General features: G+C 37.0%; 3 protein-coding genes across 10 annotated transcripts; 1 reads left to right on the forward strand and 2 right to left on the reverse strand.

The window, feature by feature from the left end:
• Nucleotides 1–847: 847 nt before the first annotated feature.
• LOC137946372 (probable gamma-secretase subunit PEN-2) lies at nucleotides 848–6,419 on the reverse strand. Its single transcript, XM_068792641.1, has 2 exons — nucleotides 6,066–6,419; nucleotides 848–1,155 (listed from the first exon to the last, which is right to left on the reverse strand). Exons 1-2 carry the CDS (start codon nucleotides 6,322–6,324, stop codon nucleotides 995–997), a joined length of 420 nt encoding a protein of 139 aa, XP_068648742.1. The 5' UTR covers nucleotides 6,325–6,419; the 3' UTR covers nucleotides 848–994.
• Nucleotides 6,420–6,708: 289 nt separating this feature from the next.
• On the forward strand, nucleotides 6,709–14,764 carry LOC137945758 (small RNA degrading nuclease 5). 2 transcript variants are annotated; one of them, XM_068791765.1, is made up of 15 exons: nucleotides 6,709–6,864; nucleotides 7,706–7,762; nucleotides 7,862–7,927; nucleotides 8,783–8,916; nucleotides 10,120–10,232; nucleotides 10,524–10,637; nucleotides 10,744–10,814; nucleotides 11,244–11,303; nucleotides 11,869–11,924; nucleotides 12,224–12,284; nucleotides 12,405–12,672; nucleotides 12,903–13,084; nucleotides 13,540–13,835; nucleotides 13,936–14,135; nucleotides 14,292–14,764. In XM_068791765.1, exons 1-14 carry the CDS (start codon nucleotides 6,769–6,771, stop codon nucleotides 14,057–14,059), a joined length of 1,698 nt encoding a protein of 565 aa, XP_068647866.1. In that variant the 5' UTR covers nucleotides 6,709–6,768; the 3' UTR covers nucleotides 14,060–14,135; nucleotides 14,292–14,764. The 2 variants fall into 2 exon arrangements, with proteins under 2 accessions (XP_068647866.1, XP_068647867.1); XM_068791766.1 differs by lacking the exon at nucleotides 14,292–14,764 and having other exon boundaries at nucleotides 13,910–13,985.
• Nucleotides 14,765–15,190: 426 nt separating this feature from the next.
• On the reverse strand, nucleotides 15,191–19,991 carry LOC137946114 (scarecrow-like protein 1). 7 transcript variants are annotated; one of them, XM_068792298.1, is made up of 4 exons: nucleotides 19,821–19,991; nucleotides 19,601–19,683; nucleotides 19,196–19,390; nucleotides 15,191–17,329 (listed from the first exon to the last, which is right to left on the reverse strand). In XM_068792298.1, exon 4 carries the CDS (start codon nucleotides 17,109–17,111, stop codon nucleotides 15,387–15,389), a length of 1,725 nt encoding a protein of 574 aa, XP_068648399.1. In that variant the 5' UTR covers nucleotides 17,112–17,329; nucleotides 19,196–19,390; nucleotides 19,601–19,683; nucleotides 19,821–19,991; the 3' UTR covers nucleotides 15,191–15,386. The 7 variants fall into 7 exon arrangements, with proteins under 7 accessions (XP_068648399.1, XP_068648398.1, XP_068648403.1 ...); XM_068792297.1 differs by having other exon boundaries at nucleotides 19,591–19,683; XM_068792302.1 differs by lacking the exon at nucleotides 19,601–19,683.
• Between the last annotated feature and the right edge of the window lie 356 nt (nucleotides 19,992–20,347).

Genomic DNA, 20,347 nt, shown 5'->3' on the forward strand with positions numbered 1-20,347 from the left:
GTCTGACCAATCCACGTTAGCATACATTTTTTCTCTATTTTTTATTATTTAATTAATTTCTTTTATAATTTAAATTTATTAATTTTTTATTTTAAAAATATTATATATTTCATTACCTTCTATTTAATACATTCAAAAATAAATTTTGTTTATTAATTAATTAAAAAATAATTTTCTAATGTAAGGTATTAATAATAGATTTAAGATTTAATATAATATATAATAAAAAATTAATTTTAAAAATCTTATTGGTTGGTACATATTTTATTACCTTCTTTTTTATAATAAAAAAAATATAAAATTGTATATTAATTAATTAAAAATCATATTCTTACCTATTTAACACCTTTCATTATCGATTTAAGATATTTTTAAATTTAAAAGATTATTTAAATTTTTTATTTTGGTTTTCAAAAATATTATTTATTGGTACACGTTTCATTTCCTTCTATTTATTGTAACAAAATATCTATTTTTATATTAAATAATTTTATAAAAAATTAATATAATTAACACCTTTAATTATTGGTTTAAGATATTTTTAATTTAAAAAGTTATTTGAAAATTTTATTTTTATTTTTAAAAATATTATTTATTGGTCCACGTGTCATTTCATTCTATTTATTGTAATAAATATAAAAAAATATTAATTATTTTTAAAATCTTTTTTCTGATGTAAGTAACTCCTTTCAAAATGGCTAATCTAAAATCTCCTTCTATTTATTGTAATAAAATATAAAATTATTTATTAATTATTTAAAATGGGGATTGATCTTAGGATGACATCCAAAATCAATTCCATCATCCATTGTATTTGGAATTGGAAGTGTTTCTTTACTCATTTATTTAAACAATGGGTTTCCAAAGATTGATATGAAATCTGAAACAGAAACAGCCAAGAGTGTTTATACAAGCGGATCATTTTAACACAGAAGCACGTCAAAGAAACAACAGGGATATATCTTTTGCTATCTATGGCCTGAGAAACAGGCCATCAACTCCAACCTGTGAGGTCCAACTCATCGGCAACATTATACATTACAAGACGCTCCCAAACACGGCCAAACACGCGCTCACCTCCGATCATGAATGTGAGAGCCCAGGAGAATAGAGCCACCGTAAAAACAACAAATCCAATTGCTGATTGTACAACATCTGCAACAGGAACCACAGAACTATTGAAACAGATAAAGCCAAGTTCTAAAAGGACAACGAAGCACAACCTTGAAGCTGTTTAAGCTCATAGTGGAATTAGCAAATGACAGCACTCTGCAAAATTAAAAGATTCATACAGCTAAAGCCAACATAATTGGGACAGACATGAAGAAGAAAAAGATCTATCAAAGGCAATCGGAATTTCACTCTTATAGCACACTTTACCAACGAATAGAACTCAAAAATTGGTGACTCAACAGCGTCCGGAAGTGATTACGAACTGATAAAGTTCTTGTAAAACAGTTGAACATTCGCCCGGTTGACTTGTGTTAGGCAGAAGTCATCTCAGGTAGCACATTCGCCTAGTTGCCTTCTGTATGGAGGAAGTCATCTCAGGTAATCACCTTCTGACCCTCATCTCGTCCTAGAATGTGGTCAAGTTGTCCATGTAACTTAGCCACTACCCAGATAGCCCTGAGATACAGATACCTGCGACAGGCAGAGAAATCCTATGTCCTTGAAGCTGCACAAGGCTGAATTGGCAGCTTCCATGCTATAGCCTACCATTTGCACCTTGTATGAGGGAATGATGATGAAGGTCACCACTTGTCCTCCATAAGGTTACAAACATCCTTCATACTGTTGAGATAGAGGGAGATAACTGTGAGGTGTCGCACTGAAGACTCGCATACATACTGCCTGCAGTGCTTGAAAGGATTGATAATATGTTCTGAGTTGACATGTGTGTGGTTGAAAGGTGGGGGTTTGGACTTCCAGGTGCCTGGACAACAAGAATGACAGCATGGCCTGAAAGCCCAACAAGGTGGAGGGTAGGAACAAAGATTGGGGACCTCCTCAACAGCGGGTTGGCTTCTAGGAGGTCAATAATGCCCAATGGTGAGCACATTTTGATGACATGGGATACACATCAGTAGCAGGAGCTACCAGTCTGGCTTTGACCACTTAGTTGTTTGATGCTAATAGAGGAGCAGCTGCCTCACCGGCAAGTATTATGGCATCATTGACAATGATACCACCATCAACATCACCAACATCGACACCACCATAAAAATTCACGCAATCCTATGAGATTAGACTCCAAGAGGATAGAAATGATGAGTTGCTTCCTGCAAAAATAGATAAACTAGAGAACACCCTTTTATCTCTCCCAACATCAAGGATGATCATCTCAATAAGGCCCTTGGTGTAGATGAGGATTCCATGGCATAATCCTTCTCTGACAGGCATCTTATAGAAGGTGGCCAAAACATGGTACCTTGCACCTTAATGACACATGTTTAGAGAATAAATATATCCAAAAGCCTCCTGCCCATCGCTTAAATGCTGACTATGTTCCTTTAAAACCTGATGATAGTGAAAAATAAATGGTAATAGCAAACCAGAGACAAAGCCCTCAACCTTAGCCTGAGTGTCTGCCAAGTGATTGGCAAACCTAGGGATGTGGTTCCAATTATAGTTCAAAAGAGAAGTTATATTACATATTGCAAAGTAAATGTCCCAATGCTACCAGGGAGGATATGTTGACCTTGCGCACCACTCAATGACAATCTTGGAGTTGCCTTTAATAAGGAGGAGGGGGCCCACAAGATGGCCTTGGAAGACCTAAAACCCATTGAGTAATTCGGAGAGTTCTGTCATGGTAGAGTCAGAGACTCCCAACGGCCCGACGTAGGAGAAAAGGAGACGACAATTTTCGTCATAGATTACTCCTCCAAAACCAGTAGGACCAGGGCAGCCAAAGGCGCTGCCATCAAAATTCAACTTATAGTGGCCCGCTGGTGGAGGAGCCTAGGTCGCCATTATCGGAGGACGAGAAGGATGCACCATCCCAGCCACCACCAGCCAGTTCCCTCTAAGATTAGAGCCACTGAGGTAACTGCATTCCTTCTAAGTCATAAGCTAGGTTCATACTTGCCCGCTAATATTATCTACAAGAACTTCAATGGTGGAAGATATAAATTTGAATTTCATAATATTTCTTTCCTTCCATAAGGCCCAGAGGATATGACCCACGCAACTAGATATGAACAGTTTCCCGAGCTTTGGGAGTCTAGCACTGGTGACTGAGAGGATAGTGAATGGCAAATTTTGGGACGTATAATACTGGAGGCCGATTTTATTAAGGAGGCTAGTCCAAAGTGCATGGGCAAAGTGGCAGTTAAGAAGGGCATGGGTGGCAGTTTCAGGAGTATTTTGGCAAAAGGGGTAAGAAGGGTCCTGGACAGAAGTGTCGTGCTGGATAAGGGAATCAGTTCCCTTTCTAACTCCAACAACTAATCGAAAATCAGTCATGTCAATTAAAATCATGTTGTCCTGCATCAGAGTGCACATTGATCAACTTAGTAGTCATAGCTAAGTTCGTTTGAACCCTTTGACTTTCATGTAGTAGACCTCAAGTAAGGGTAGTAGACCTCAAGTAAGGGTTATCATTACTTGAGATGATGTTCCTTTATCTAGTGGACCTCACAATTGACTATCCACAACTCAGATCATTTTACTTCACCATACTTTCCTTATAGAGAATGCATTATATTTTTTTTACAGGAAAAAAAAATACACAACATTAAGATTTTCAAAAAAGAGGGTGTCACTCTTCAAACAAGAGAAGAGGAAACTGTTCACAGCAATTTAAGCACAAAGAACCAAATCATATCATTAAAGCAAACCAGGCTAATGACTCTTTAACAGTATTCATATTAGCTATGTTCCACATATTATCTAACACCTCACATAAAGAATGCATAGCCACCTAGCAGGAGTAGTTTCATGCAGTTCCAAACCTCTTGGATATTCCAGTCTCAGTCCTAGAACTAAAATCAGTCTTAGACAAGTGCAGGCAAAACAAAAATAAAAAATAACTAAACAAAAATCAATCAGCTAAGGTATATCACCTCAATGACCATATCAGAGGGTTTCTTGAAATATGGTCTTGGATTCATCTCACAGGTGGATATGATATTCCCATCTCTCTTGAGATGAGCAATACAGTTGTTTACTTTCAAGAAAACTTTATTGTCCACAGCCATGTCAGATGGCGCCTCCCTTCAGAGCTATCCACCCAATTGAACCTATTCATTCACGTTGTACAGCAAAACTCTACGCTAAATTGAGCTGGGTTCCTCCCTAGACAACTAGACAAAGTTAGGAGCCTCTATCCCACTAAAAAGCATAGAAATTTTGGAGCCCAAACTAGTACAGGACTATTATTTCATAACAACTTTTCTTACTCTCAAACAACTAGCCTGAAATGAGGAGCACATAAGTATGTAGCCAAGAACAGTTGGACCTTTCTACCTACCGGCTGTCCCCTCACCTCCAGACCTTACAAACAGACCAACCAAAGGCATGGAAGGTCCATGTAACATAATAAAGTGCTTAGATTCGCTCTTGCACCATTCAACATATAAGATGAGTTGGTTCCACCCAAATTACTCGTCAAAGTTATGAGGTCTCTTCCCGACAAATAAGTACAGGATTGGCCCAACCCAAACTAGTGTAGGACTTTTTTCCCATAACAATTGCTCTTACTCTAAGATAACTAACCCAAAATGCCGACTACACATGTATGCCTATAAAATGGTTGGATTACCAAAACTCATCAGTAGGCTTACAAACGCTTTCACTAAAACATTAACTCATCGCACATGCAGAATGGATATCTCCGTCATTAAATAGGAAGAAAAATGTACTAGGCCTCGCCTGTACCTATTTTTAAGTTTGATTTGTCCAGGAGAAACAGGAGGTCAGTCTTTCTCTGAACAATTTCTGCAATGCTATGAGAGGACACCCACTCATCAAATGTGAAAATCCATATTGAACATTTGAAATTCTAGGAGAAAAGTTGGGCTAACACTGGGGCTATAAGAACATTAAGAACTACTGCATCACCTTTTCATATCCTCAAGTTCATAAATAACTCATACGGCAGTGTGAAACAATGTTCTATATTAGAGACTACGTTTTATATTTTAACTTTTACCAGAAGTATATATTAACAATGAACTGAAATTATGTCATTTCAAAAAGAACAGATTAGAATTTATCATAATATTCTCCTATAATGTAATGTAATATAGGATGTTACTAACAATATAAAAAATTAAAGGAGATACTTTTTCCCATAACCTCAACCTCTTTTCTGGCCTTTGACAAAAAAAGAGTACAGGGATCTAATAACATCTTCTCATCACGTTAAAAAAGATATTATTTGCTGAAAAACTGTTTCCATCTCTCTCACACATATAATGAAGTGAAGCAGTAGTTACAAATTACTAATGGGCTACAATCTGAATATAATATATAATCAAAATGGGAAGAAAATCACATCCCCAAGTGTACCGAACCTTTAAGTGTGATGTTCATGTGATAGCAGACATAATAATAGGACTTATATTAAATGGGAAAGCACATTCAATATACGAAATGTCAGCCTAGATTGTACACATGATGATAAATGAAAACTCCGTTTGGTTGCCAAAAAGACGACCTCTACGCTGTAACTAAAATCTGATGCAAACTGCAAAGATGAAGGCGGATAAACTAGAACAAGAAAGTGAAATATGAAAAATAGACCATTCAAAAATACCCCAAAGCGACATAAACCTAAAGTAAATAGAACTAAGAAGCTAACGCGACCACATCCAGCCCACAATCAACCAAAACGAAATAAAAGTGCGTGTTAAAAGAAATACGTAATTCAACGTTAACGACTTGTTAGCAAGCCAAACAAGAACTTGAAGGTTTTTCATGAAAATTATTCAACAAAAAAATTTGCAGCATTCCAATTCCATCCAAAAAACAAAAGACATGATCCCTTAAAATACTATCCACGCCAAAATTTGGGAGGGGGAGAGAGAGAGAGTAAAAAAAAAAAGAATTCAAAAGCTTACAGCGGCGTAGAAGACGAGAGAATGAGCTAGGATGGCGGAGAACAGGCCAGAAGTAGAAGCAATTGATGGCCCACAGCCACGGAAGGAGTAAGAATCCAAATTTGAAAAATTTGCGTGCGTATGAGAGTGAATCTTCCTCGGAAAGGCCGAGGGGCCCATCAACTGTCGGCCAAAGTGGGCAATGCGCAGAGCTGCGAGAAATGAGTCCTTCAACTCTTCCAGGCTGAGCTCTGATATCTTCTGCTCCTCCTCTCTCCATCCTGCAACGTCGATTCGCGCGCAAAGTGGATGATGATCATCTATTCATCCCCCACGGGGGTTTACGCAATCGTGAAGCTCATCAGTTCAGACCAATTTACAGAAGTAGGTATAGTTGTAATATATTAAAGTAAATAGCCTTATGTAAATAAAATATTTAAAAAAAAAAGAAAATTTTGATGAGTTAACCCTCGCGGTCTTCACAACGATTCCGCTTATCGGTCCCTTACGTCGGGTTGGAGAGCTACTATCCGGACTTTCGAGTCTAAACCGTTCCGAGAAGATCCGACGTTCCTTCGACCCGAAGGAACTACTCCTTCAGCTTTTTCAAGAGAACGTTTTTAAGCTCATCCGAGCATTAAGGCTTTCCTCCCTCCGTCTCCCCTCTACTCTCCCGTTCTCCGCCGAACAAACTCGGCGCAAATCCCCCAATAACACAGTAAAGATGAGCTCCATCCAAGCTAACCAGGTGAAAAACCCTAATGAAGATAACGAGGACAGTGTCGGCAACACTTCCTACTTCGACGTGTATGGTCCAAATGTGAGTGCGTGTAGCCTCTCTTCCTCTTCTGCTGGTTGGTTGGTTGGTTTATTTTTTTTTTTGCTGTGTCTGTTCTGTTATGTCTCACGCTGTTTGAGTTCCTATTCATTTGAAAGGCCGCTCTTTTATGCCCTTTATGGGCAATGAACGAAGTCTGCTGGGAAAGTTATATTCGCTTACTACTACTCTCTTTACTTCTATCGAAGCAATATTTGTTTGTTTGTTTCTTTTCCCTTTTTTTTTTTTTTTTTTAATTGAGGAAGGGGAACAACATAAATTTAAAACATGTCAAAAGCACTCCGTTCGTTGGTTGCGTTTGTCATATCATAGTATATGGAACCAGTCTGTTGGAGTATTTGACCAAAATCTGATGATTGTTTGCAGATTAGCTGAGGGTGTCTCTCTAAGTGGTCTTGGACAAAGTAGCACTATGCCACTCTAGCGTTCTTGTCCAAGTGTATATTATACTGAAATATTCTCTAAATAAAGAAATAGAAAAAATAAATTAAGTCTTGTGTTAGTTAGAAATGTTCTACAAGTCTGTCAAAGATAAGTTTTTGAAGTCATGCTTACGATTGGGAACGGTTTTGGAGGGAAAAGGCTCTTCCACTGTATCTAACTCATCTAAGTACGTTGGAGCTTTTACACCTTTCTTTTATGGTGTCCATAGTTAGAAAAACAAAAGAATCATTCACTGAAGGAAGACAATTCTTTCTTGAACTCTAATTTTGTGAGCCTGCTAGTTCTCTGCAACACAAAATATGGCACTCCTTTTTTTAGTTTTATTAAAATTAAATACTTCCTCATTGCCATATTCAAGTTATTCTTGACATCTTTTCAGGCAAAGGCAGATGCTATTTTCAAGCCAGAAACTGCTCACTCATCATTGAATCTGCAGGTTCCCTTTTTTAGTACTCTTTTCTTTATCTGTCATTGTGATGCTTGTCTTTTCCTGTTTTGCATAAACAACTGAGTGGAGCTTCTCTATGTAAAACAGGATGTTCAAGGTCTTGTCACCTGGGTCATTGCTGAAGGGTTCATGCCATCTTGGGTGATTATTAAAGTACTATGCTCCCTATTGTATCCTCTCTTTCCTTTTCAATAACGTCATGTCTTCCTTCTCTTTCATAAATTTCATATGCAGTGGTCAAATTTTAAATATTTATACTTCTGAAAGGTTGAGGGCAGCTGAAGTTGATTTGATCTATTAGGGAGTTTATGATGCTTGGAGCCTCAGTGCCTTATTTCATCCTAGCTTTTATCGTTTTGTCATAGAAACATAATTTGTATATATCTCATTATACTGAGTTGATTATTTAATGATGATTTCTTTTTTTTGTTGCCATTTTCATCTTCTTTTGGAACATTATCTTGCTACTTCCCTCACTACATATCATTAGTTGTCTTGTTCCCCCTTTGAAGATTCTTTTATTTTTTGAACTGATGACTGGTGGGATCTATAGAGGACCTTCAGTACATATAAATTGACTGGGGGGTATTTTTCGTTCTCTATGCCTTATGCCATAACACTTCTTATTTATTTCCCCAATTTCTTCTATCTATAAGAGAAAGGAAAATAAAAAGGCAAAAATAATAGCTGATTGAAGACGAGAGGCTCACGGCCAAAAGGTGGCTGGTTGGGCACTACTTATTTTCTTTGAAATTTTGTTACTTTTTTTTTTTGACATTTCAAAGAGTTAATTTACTAAAACCTGACATTTGGGGAACAATAACTAGAAAACTACAGTAGGTTGCATCTTGTAAGATGAAATAGTTTTGTTTTGTGCCTTTTGCCGATTTATACAATCCATCATATATATATCCAACCATTTCAATTTGGACTTTTCTTGTGTTGGAGCTGCGACTGCAACTTGCTGTCTGACCATTGAAGATAAAACATTTCCTCTTCTACTTGCAGAACAAGCCTCTTATTCCAAAAGTAGTTCTGCTATATGTTCCAGGACTTGATGCAGCATTATATATGTCACAGTCCAAGCTGTTTACTGGTCTTAAGGAAATTTGTGGTCATCCAAAGCCAGTTCTAGCTCTAAGGTTGGTATATAGCGATCCATGTTGCTTATGAATTTTGAAGGTAATGTAAATCTTACAGTTTTGGCTTTTACTCAGAGTTTAGTCACAAGAGGCTTGGTTTAATTTTTTTTTTATTTAATACTGGTTGCACACTGCCATCTTCTTGTCTGAGAAGTTGTTCTGCATAAAATAGGGGAGATCTATAATGTGAGAAGTTCCCAAGTGTTGAGAGAGACAAAAAAGTACAAAATCAAGAGAAAAATGAATAATTGAAATATAGCAAGAAAATGAGAAGATTTGGACTAGGGAAAAGAATAATGAAGCAAATTCTTTGTATGTCATGTTTCTTTTGTTAGGAATTAGACACCCTAATTCCAAATTAATGAGAGCAATAATAATAATTGCGAAAGAAAGGAAAAACAAACATGCAAAACAACAAGATTTATACAGGTTCGCCTCAAGGTGAGACTACGTCCTGTCTTCCGCTGCTGCAGTAATCCACTATTCATGTGAAATAGTTTACAAGAGAAATCGCTCACCCTTACAAGTGTTTTTTCTAACCTCTCTTAGGCTACAATTCCAGCTCCTCGGTGATGATAATCATTAAACCCTAATAGCAGCGCCCCTACAATATAAAGAGAAAACTAGGGCAACCGCTTTACAAGAGTGAAATTCCCAACTTGTCCTTAAGGTCGATCCGCGTACTGACTCAGCATAGGGCATTGATTAGGCTCTACAACTTAACATCTTTTATTGTTGTTGCTGTTTTGGTAATGAAAACAGAATAAATAGTCTTTTTTTGGGTAATAGGTTGTGTAGTCGTATATTGTTTTTTCTTCTCTCTTGGGACTAGAATGATAAATTTTATAGTAATAGGATATGATGAAAACTATAAACTTTGGATTCTAATAGTTTCAATTTTAAATCTTTTGTCTTTAGATACCTTTTTCTTAGCCAAGAATAGTACTCATTTTACTGTATTATTGCTTAAAGTATGGAAAATTTATAGCACTAGGATTTGCTGAGTGTAGCCTTACTTTAGATTTACTTGTCCTTTGTATTTTGAAATTAGATATGTCTAGTGTTCACAACTGATATGGACATCTTGTTGGCTACCTCTGAGAAACTGACTCCTTTACTATCCTGTATGCATCTAGATCTCTTTTCCTGTCTGTGTCTCCTTCTTGGCATTAAAGTGTTATTGCTTTTTTGGGTTTGTGTCAGTTGTGTCGCAGATGGGATCCAAACAATAGATGCACTTTTAACATGCAAATTGAAAAGAAAGAAGGATGAGCTTTATCCAGTTGCTGCACGGCCTGATCAAATATCAGAACCTGGTCTGTAATCTTTCTTATTCTTCTACTTAAAAACATAGTTTGAATGTAAAAATCAGGCATACCATCCTGTTATAGGCAAAATTTGATCGATCCATTTGACAAAGCTCAAAGGTTGCAAAATTCCCATTCATTCTTTGATTTTCTCATGTTGCTTTTTATCCTAAATATCTTGCCTTATTTGCTCCAAAGCCCTTTCTGGTGATTGTCTTAGTACTTGAATCCATTTATGGGTATATAGTAGCTAAAACATTCTGCCCTCTAATTTGTGGTTCATATGTTTATATTACCTAGAGAAGCCCTCTCCTTCGGGAGCTACTGCAGATCCACCTTTTCCAGTTTCATATTACACGTTGACAAGAAAGGAGTTGGAGGATAATGGATTCTGTGCTTTCACTCAACTAGCTGGCAAGGATTTCTTGGATTTTTTTATTGGAGAAATAATGAATTTAGCTTTATTTGATTTTTCCATCTAATCCTGCACTAATCCTTTAGCCTAGTTGGTTGGTTGCAGGTGTTGTGTCAACTGTTTCAGCTCCTTCTGGGTCCTTATGCTATGAGATGCTTGCTCTTGACTGTGAGATGGTAAGGATCCATGATGACATTACTTTTTGTTTTAGTTGTCATTCTTGTTTTTTACGATGTTTCTTTACTCCGAATGGTGATTAAATAAGAGATTAATTCCTTTTATATTTCCCCTGATACATAACTGACATCTTGGCTTTTTCTATGGTTTGGTCATGGAGACAAATTTTTATCTTCTCTTGATAGAAACTATATTATGTGTCTGCTTTTTTTCTGTCTGTGTAGAGGAGAATGGATTTATTTCATATATGTTTGAGGAACAAGTATTACTTTCAAGTTTATAGTGGCAATTGTAATTTGTGATTGTTCTTTAACTCAGGATTTAGAAAAGAGAATTTTTAATGGGGGGGGAGTTATGAAATTAATAGTTAGAATTTTCTTTACTGTAGATATGTTTCACTAGATATATTTATGCTTCTGCTTTCTTAGTGCATCACAGGTGAAGGTTTTGAACTGACAAAAGTGACACTTGTGGATGTTGATGGGAAGGTGTGCTCATTTTGCCTTTCTTTCTGTTTACTATACAGTTATTATTAATAATATTTAATTTTAACTCACTTCTCTAGAATTTGAGGATCATCTTATGTGTTAATTTGTGTTTCATATGTCCTTGCTATCAGTTGGGTCTCATACTAAATCCAAACATAATTTGTAACTAATGATGAAAATTGAATTGAGCAGTTGAATTAGTGATAAAGAAATGACTCTAACAAAGTGCTTCATACTTCATTACTATTTTTAGTTAAATAGTTCAAAATAATAATGGGTTGGTAGAGTCTCCTAAAAATAATTTTTTTGAGGATTTCTTAATTGCTGGTGATTATGCTTATCTGCACTTTGTATTCTTTACTGTTTACATACACAAGTAATGACGAAAATGGTAATGTGTATACATAGTCTATCTTTGCTAGGATGAAATGTGTTTTTCTCTATTTTTCATTCACAAAAGTTTAAACATCTTTATGTTTAAAAAAAAAGTTTAAATTTCTTTCAATTTCTTTGGCTTCACTTTTTCGCTTGACATACAAGAAACTGACATGCTCTCATCTTAAAGGTGGTGCTGGACAAACTTGTGAAACCGTCCAATGCTATTGTTGACTACAATACAAGGTATAAAGTTCACATTTGAGTTTGATATGTGTGTACGTGGTCCACTTCCTAGGAGTTATCCCTGCCTGTTTGCAATATGCTCTTTAGATCTTGCAAGAGGCAAATTTAGCTCTTTGCAGGTGAAAGAGGTGACAAATAACTCTCTATGAAGTTAGGCTGCTTCACATTCTAATGTATGGTGCATTTCTCTTTCTGTTAAAAAGCTCTTCCATGATGTTAAAAAAATGGAGGCAGGTGTGCCTTAAAATATTGAAGTCTTAAAATTATCTTTCGATTGAAGATTTTTCTTATTTATCCAGGTACAGTGGTATAACCTATGAGATGCTTAGTGGTGTAACAACAACACTTAAAGATGTTCAGGTTTTACTATGGTTTCTTATTTTCTTACATCTTTCTGCAACATGGGTTGTTACTTGCTACCTTTTTGTTATTTGATGATTCTTTTCTTTAGACATTTATAAATTACATTTCTGCATCCAGGAAGAGTTTCTGAATCTTGTTTACAAGGAGACATTCCTTGTAGGGCACTCCTTGGAGAATGACCTTTTAGCACTGAAGATTTCACATGATTTGGTTATCGATACCTCTGTCTTATACAAGCACCCAAGGGGTGGCCGGTACAAGACTGCCTTGCGAGTCTTAGCAAAGCGTTATCTCCACAAGGATATTCAGACATCAGGATGTGGACATGACAGTATCGAAGATGCAAGTGTTGCTATGGAGCTTGCACTCCTGAAGATCAGGCATGGTAACAAAAGTTCTATTAATTTATAACTAGGAGTAGTGTAGTTGATGAAATATTTCCAGATTGTTTGTTTCAAATAAAAAAGATTGTCTTCTTAAAAAGCTGTTTTACATGTTCTCGATTTTTGTTATATTTTCGTCTCTTTCTTCTTTTAAGTGTTCTATTTTCAACTGCTGCTATTGAAATCTAATTCTTGACTATTTACATAAGCTAATAAGTTTCTTTGCAATCAGGCCCTGATTTTGGTTCACCTCCCTCATTTATGCGGAAGAAACTAGTGTCAGTTTTGAATGAAAGCGGAAAAAACTGCTCCATTATTGACGACATTTCCATTGTTAAGCGCTATGCTGGTGGGCCATGTAATGCCATCCCAGTTTCATGCGATGATGAAGCTCTTTCAAGGGCCAAAAAGGAGGTTTGTTAGTTTATGACTGCTAGTTGATGCTTTACTACCTAATGGCACGGGATGAAGAGTCCACTAAAGTTGTCTAGTGTTCTAGTGTTCTGCACCATGTGTGGAAGATACTTTGAGCCTGCTGAATAAGAGGGCTACTAAAGACAATAGTCCCAATCTTGTTGACTGAACCTCATCTGGGTTGCCTGTGATATGAACAGTCATAAACACATTAAAGAACAATTGAATGAAAGATCTTACACTTTATGTCAACTTGTGAACTTCATCTATGATAGTGTTGTCCATCAATGGTAGTAGAAGATAGTGTTATCCTGGACATACCATGTGGAAAGTAATGTGCTAATCTTTACCCTTTTTAGGTAAACTTTTTGATTCAGTGTAGTATATAATACAGATCGTTCCTTATCAGTCTTTCTCATGGAAGTACTTCTATAACACATTATTTGGTACTGTAGGTGAAGAAGGAAAATGTAAGCTTCATTTGGACCCAATTCTCAGAGCTCAATTCATATTTCACAAAGCAAGCGGAGAACAGAGCTGAGTTGAATGGACTGGTAGCTGAGATGATCTCATTGCTTACTTGTGCTAACAAATCGAAAAGAGGGACAGACATCAGATGTGTAATGACCCCTCAACTGAAAGACTTGCTAACTCGAATGGATGATAGAGTCAAATCTCTTTATGCAGAAATGCCTACTAATGCTATGCTTATTATTTGTACTGGTCATGGGAATACTGCCATTGTACAAAGGTAATGTTCTTTTTCTGCAATTGTCATTAATCATTGCATGATCTCTTTTGTTTAACTCATTATGATATGGGCAGTTTTGAAACTTTTGCATGAAAAAAAGGCTAAGGAGAACGCTTAAGGAGGAAGGAGAGATGGAAGTTTGTCGTGAGAAACATGTGCAGGTCTTGGAAGAGTTTCAAGCTCGAGCTGAGGTTGCTCTGTGCTTTGTTCGAGTGAAGAATTGATTGTGCAGCACCTTCTGATTACCTTTCAGCCTTGTGGGGTCCAATCACCAAACTGTTCATTTTCTGTGATGGAAAGGTAATCGACTCTTGTACATTCGTGACTTTTGCTCCTGTTATCACAAAACCATCTTTACTGTCAAAAATTTGCTTGAATTTGTTATATACTTTATTACCTGATAAACCTAGTGTTACTAATGTTGTTGTCCTCTTTTACATCTCAACCATCCTGTAGGATACTTACATTTCATCGACATCTCCTTGTCCTTTACCACTTTATTCAGACACTCCAGATCGGCACATGCTACTGTGAGATGATTTTTTTGGATGAAATATTTGCGAACCATCAGTTTTGGTTCATTTCTTACACAGTTCTCTGCTTCCCCAATTGACTCTGAAGCTCATTGCTCAAGCAGTGGAAATCAATTTTTGCAGCCGCTGCCTGCCTCAAATCAATTTGCACGTTAATTCTGATGATTCATCATCCTAAATCATAGATGAGGTGAACACTTTGTTCATATTCATATTATTCAATTAACGATTGTCAGTTAGTGTATGTGTATTGGGTTTCCTGCAAACGTATCAAGTAGAGAGTCTTTTGGGCCAATTAGTTATCTTGTAATTGTTCCACAAATTTACAACTAAAGTTTGATTGTGAGTGACATCATATCTTGCTGCTTTCTAAAACGTGTCCTTCTTTCCCACAACACTTTGAACCCTGCAATGCAATTCTAGTGAACTTGGGTGGAGGATAACAGTGATTAAAGTATAGCTGTTCTTTGATTTTTGGGCATCTGAAGCTCGAAAGTGAAAACCCAGTGATAACTGATGCGTTACAGGCTACTACAACTCTGATCAGTTTGTCAAATTCAAGTGTCTTGTGACCCATCCCTGTCCATAATTATATATGTTCTATCTTTTGGACTCTTTTGTTTAGTAAGAGGAGAATCTTGGATATTTAAATAGAACTAAATAAAACTCGATTAACAGGTCGTTTGCATTCAGTTCTTCCGCTTCAGTATTGTAATCATCGTGCCCATGAAAGTTGATTTCGGCTTTCAAAAGAACTGCATATTTGTTGGTAAGATAAACACCTCATATTTGAAGTTTCAAATACCAGATGCAAGAGGCACATTGGTTCCACAGCTTCTTCACTAAATTATAAAACCAAAGGTCCAAGACCAACGGCATACGAGGTGTGGCAGATTCCACAGCTTCTTATCCGGCCTTCTTTAGGCAGCAGGTAAGTACTACTTATATACACATATAGTAAACAACAATTAGATAAAGAACTTGTCAAGTCTTGAAAGTTTAACAAAAGAAACAAAACTCATTTCCAAGCTGAAGCAACAATAAGGATCTTGTCCTCCCATCCGAAGTAGAGAGCCCCTCCTTCCTCCTTCACCTTATATCTGTTACAATACGATTTCAGCAGCGACCTAATCGCACTATTCACATACGAACTCAGTGGACAAGAGACGAAGCCTGCCATGGTCATTCTAGCTCTCCATTTTCCAGCCACCTCATATCTCTCAATCCTGTCTTCCCCTTCACAGGCCACAATGTTCACTATGTCTCGTGCGAGGCACTGCCTCTCGACATTCATCCGATCGGGGCTTTCCCTGGGCAGTGTTGCATCAAGTGACTCAAAAACAGCTGAATAATAGTTATAGGCCTCAACAAATCTTGGAAAAAATGGTGCTGTATTGGTGTTCACTTCTTGCTCAACAATTGTGACAAGCTTTGGTTCCAGGCTCTTCACCATACGAAGAAGCTGGTCACGTTGGTTCACAGTTGATACGCTTTCATCCGGCATGTGGTGGAGCTGGAAAGCAAAGTTGACAATAAGTGCCTCATGGGGCTTACTGTCCAACAGAGATGGGGTCACATCAGCTGCCTTAGCAGAAAGAGCTCGAAACTCGAATGGGACACCCACTGCCTCAGCAAGTTGTTCAAGCCTCTGACCAATGATTTTAAGCCCTCCAACTGATCTTTGAACTGATTCAATGTCATCCACTCCAGTGATCCTCAAATGGGGTGGCTTACCAGGCCGAGAAGCAAGGGCTTGTATAAGCGTGAAGTATTGACTCCCTTGGTTTATATCAAAGTCTATAATATGAACATGCTCAGCATCTTTGACAGCCTCGGCTATAGCTCCATTGGCTGCCATGAAACCAAATTTGAAGCATGGACAGACCTCAAATAAAATTTGCATGGCAGAGAGACGATCTGAAGTGGGCGGTTCCTTGCATTTAAGAGCTTTATATAGACCTTGGCCTGAAGCAGCCATTCGTGCTGCAAGACCTTCCACCATGTAAGCTGCAATCCTTTGGGGTGGATCTCCCTGAATAGAAACCATCTGACGAAGCTGGCTGATGAGGGTTGAAGCGTCATTCATGTTATCTTCTGCTATAGCAGCCGCACAAGCAAAGAGCAACTTCTTTGGTGTTTGATGCAAAACTTGAGCTGTTTCTTTGTTATCACTACTAATGGTACTCAGGTTTGAGTCAGACGAAGATTCTTTTGGTGAGTTTGGAAGGAGAAGGTCTTTAATGGGATCCTCCCATTCACCATCAATAAGCATACCTTGATCAGGGTCAAACACTTCATCTATTGTATCATCCAGAAGAGCTCTCTCTAGTTCTTGAAGTTTCAACCTTATATCTTCTTCATCATAGTTTATCCCGTTGCCAGCACTTCCTGTGTCTAGGAATTCTGATACTGAACAGGATGGATCAAACTGTGGACTTCTACTAATTCCAGAGAAAGAAGTGTAAGGATCTTGCACAGTAATGGTGGATCCGGAAGTAGTTACAAATTGATATGATGTGGAAACCTGAGGCCGGAAAATGGGTACTGAAATAGGAGCTTTCGATGATGCATGGAGAAAGCTGACTTGCTCATCAGAGGAAGTACTGGAGCACTGAGGGCTATAGTAAGATTGGGGACCAAATCCGAATTTCCGCTTGTCAGAGGCATATATGTGGGCAGATGAACTGGTATCTGAGTCACCGAATGAAGTGGAAGATGAATCAGCAGATCGGACCAAAGACATGATTTCAGTTCAGTCCTCGGACTCTGACAGGAAAAACCGTGTTGATTTGCTGGGCCTTTGGGGTTAACAAGTTCTTTTACTAGGCTCTACTGCTGTTTCCATTTGATGGCCATCAGAAACGAAAACATGTAACTGCTGGCACACAAGAAACTCTCCACAGGAATGAATGTTAGAATGGTCTAATGATAACTGGAGTGATCTGGATCCACAAACGACACCTGAATATGATAAAGCAATAAAATAAGTTCAAAGAAAAGGAAAATACACATAACGCTTATATGGCGATTAACACAAAAATGAGAGAGTGATATGAATTAGAAAGGGTGGCAAAAAGCACTGATAGGTTAAACTGAATTCTTATACTCTATAAGGATTTATCAAAGGTGGCAGTGGGACATGCTAAACAACTCAAACAACGGACCTGTCTCTCTGACTTAAGTCATGATATCAATGGCCTCCAAACAAACTGCAGTAGTATGTTGTGGCCATTTATACTCAAGTAAATCAGAAAGAGCTGAAACTTATTTCATTTTGAAAGTGCTGAAACTTATGTTGGATAACAGAAGCTATTGAAGAGGGATCATTCACAAAAGTTAGAAATTCAGAAAAAAAAATTCTAAATATCTTCATCTTCATCTGGTAATGAATAGGGTTTAGATTCACATAGGTTCAGTGACACATGTAATATTCTATTCATTAAACCCCTTAAAAAGAAAAAAAGTGAGGCACTTCACAGTACTTCTTTTGACAGTAAACTTATGGCTCGCATGGACCTATAATAACATCAAGCCAGTTTTGTAATTTGGCATGCTTGATTATATCTTCCAATTCCTGAAGGGAATAAATCAAAAGAAAATGACAACATGAACTTTTGCCCACTAGCCACATATTAAAAGTTCAGTAAGTCCATGTATAAATACATGGCTTATCTCAAGCTCCAAACATAAGATAGAAATGAGTGCCAAGTCTCCGAAGGGAGGAAGCCTGGCAAAATGAGAACTGTATTTACACTGCATTAGCAGCCAAAATTGGTTGATTGACTTCTGCTATCTGCCTAGCCATGATTGAAACACTGGAGGTTAATAAAACCACAAAAATCTACAAATAGTAAAAGAATCATTGGCATTAACTACCTAAAATATATTAATGAGGAAAACACTACAAACATTTGGGAAGAACAGAATACATGTAATCAATATTTCCACCTAAAAAGATTTAACCACATTAACGAAGACATCGAGCAAAAGCTGAATCATCTATCTCGTTCATCATGCTGAACGAAAATTTAGATATTCTAAGTAAAGAACATAAATTGCAATTACTTTTTCATAATAGATTAGGCAATTACGACTTTATCCCTTCTGAGTAATTTTTGACTGTTGTAGATAATGTAGTGCTTTATCTTCCATTTGAACATAAAAATTAGGTAGACTATAATCTTCTGACATATATAAAAGATTTTGAGTTTTTTTAATATCAAAATAGAAGGTTTATTGAAGTAAAAAACAGTTTTGCAAAGGATAGTGGTTGAATATCTACTAGTTAATATTTCACTGTTGATCTTAAGAACAGCAAAAGGAAGGTTGCTAGAGGAAGATTTATAGCTGGAAAACCTTTGTCACACACTTTAACATAAAACTTAAGAACAGGATTCATATGTCGAATCCTCACAGAATTGGGAAAAGTCTACCAATAAGAAGAAGAAAAAAGCCCCTTTAAGTAGCTTGGGTATTAAAGACCACTTCGGAATATAAGTTATCCAATCGATCATCCCTTAAATAGCGAAAGAGAACAATAAGATATTTTCTACTGGGACAAATTCTCACAAAATCAAATGATAAAGTATCCATTATGTGATACTAAGAAACTCAAAGACAACATGAATGCAACTTTCCAGTAGGCAGAAAAAAATGATACGATGAGGTATGCTAGATGGGTTCATCTGAAAATCAAACCAGATCGTACTTGAAACAATCAAAACGGCCAAAAATAATACAGCATTTTCCCATAGCTTATATAATTAAGAATCTCATAGGAGATCCATTGAAAAGAAGCATAGAAAAGTATATAAAAAAATAACATACCCTTCATAGAATTAAAACAGATCATGGGCCAAAAGAAGCAGACACCCAACAGGACTGAATCTTTCTTCAAACGAGAGACGAACCCAATATTCTCGACAAGGAGGGTTTCATCGGAACATAAAGGACACCCCCTTTGACCGGAAGGTTGCAGGTGACGATGCAAAAGATAAATCTAGAGGTCATTCCGAGGCACCCCTTTGTTAAACAATTAAATTTTGTAAGATATTTGGTGAAGGTGGATAAGTAACAGACAAAGAATAAAAAACACGGTCGAAATGAAAAATGAAGAAAAACCAAATCGAACAAGTATATAAAATACCGCACCAGCAAAAGAATTTGATAGAAAACAAATCTCAAAAGCAAAGAGAAGTCAGAAAATCCAGGAAGTCACCCACCCCAACACACCTTTCAGAAAGCATCTTAACTTCTGGCTGGAACCCAACTTAGAGATTTATATTACCATGGTCAGAATCCGTCTAAACGGCAACCTGAATGAAGATCAGGAGAACTTTCACTCATGTAAACAGAACAAAAAGGGCTTGTTGTCAAAGTCCCCAAAATGAAGATGAAAGCACCCGCGGGTCATAGAAGTCGGAAATATCCATCAAACAAATGAAAATTTTACCTCCCACTGCAGAAGCTTCCTCTCATCTGCAGGAGATCTTCCTTTCCGTCCATCTTTGCTTTTTTATTTTTTCTTTTGAAGTTTTTATCATTCTTCTGTACGCTGTCAACAGTTGCCAGTTTCCACCCTGTCTGACTTCGATCACAGTAGAAACTAATATTTTAGTCCACATTTAAGATTTGCTGGAGAGATCTTAACATGAGAAACGGTATCTTTGTATCTTTGTATTTGAACATTCATGAAGGGTTAACTCTGTTTAGAAATCTATTTAGCGTCTCACACTAATAAAATTTCACAGTATTACCCGCGGCAGTATTAAAAAAGAAAGATGACTTTCGTCTGACGCCATGCATCGATCACCAACGAAGAAAGAGTCCAATTTACTGTTTTAAAAAAGAGAAAAGTACAAAATTACCCTCAAATTATTTCATGTGGGGCTTTATTAAAATCTACAAAATTAAATGTGTAATGACTCCTTTAACCCTACTAGTTCTGCAGGTTACGTGAATCTTGCTTACCCTTTTTAG

This window comes from Aristolochia californica, unplaced genomic scaffold (assembly GCF_029961685.1).
Source record: "Aristolochia californica isolate CCGP_79_NKW_82.1479 unplaced genomic scaffold, dmAriCali1.0.hap1 SCAF_12, whole genome shotgun sequence".
Lineage (NCBI taxonomy): Eukaryota > Viridiplantae > Streptophyta > Magnoliopsida > Piperales > Aristolochiaceae > Aristolochia > Aristolochia californica.

Excerpts from the sequence above, each read along its gene's own strand:
- LOC137946372 (XM_068792641.1), bottom strand. The coding sequence starts at position 6,324 with ATGGAGAGAGGAGGAGCAGAAGATATCAGAGCTCAGCCTGGAAGAGTT. Across the intron at positions 1,156-6,065 it reads CTCTCGTCTTCTACGCCGCT|ATGTTGTACAATCAGCAATT; the intron begins GTAAGCTTTTGA and ends TTCCTGTTGCAG.
- LOC137945758 (XM_068791765.1), top strand. The coding sequence starts at position 6,769 with ATGAGCTCCATCCAAGCTAACCAGGTGAAAAACCCTAATGAAGATAAC. Across the intron at positions 6,865-7,705 it reads TCGACGTGTATGGTCCAAAT|GCAAAGGCAGATGCTATTTT; the intron begins GTGAGTGCGTGT and ends ACATCTTTTCAG. Across the intron at positions 10,233-10,523 it reads TGATCAAATATCAGAACCTG|AGAAGCCCTCTCCTTCGGGA; the intron begins GTCTGTAATCTT and ends TATATTACCTAG.
- LOC137946114 (XM_068792301.1), bottom strand. The coding sequence starts at position 17,111 with ATGTCTTTGGTCCGATCTGCTGATTCATCTTCCACTTCATTCGGTGAC.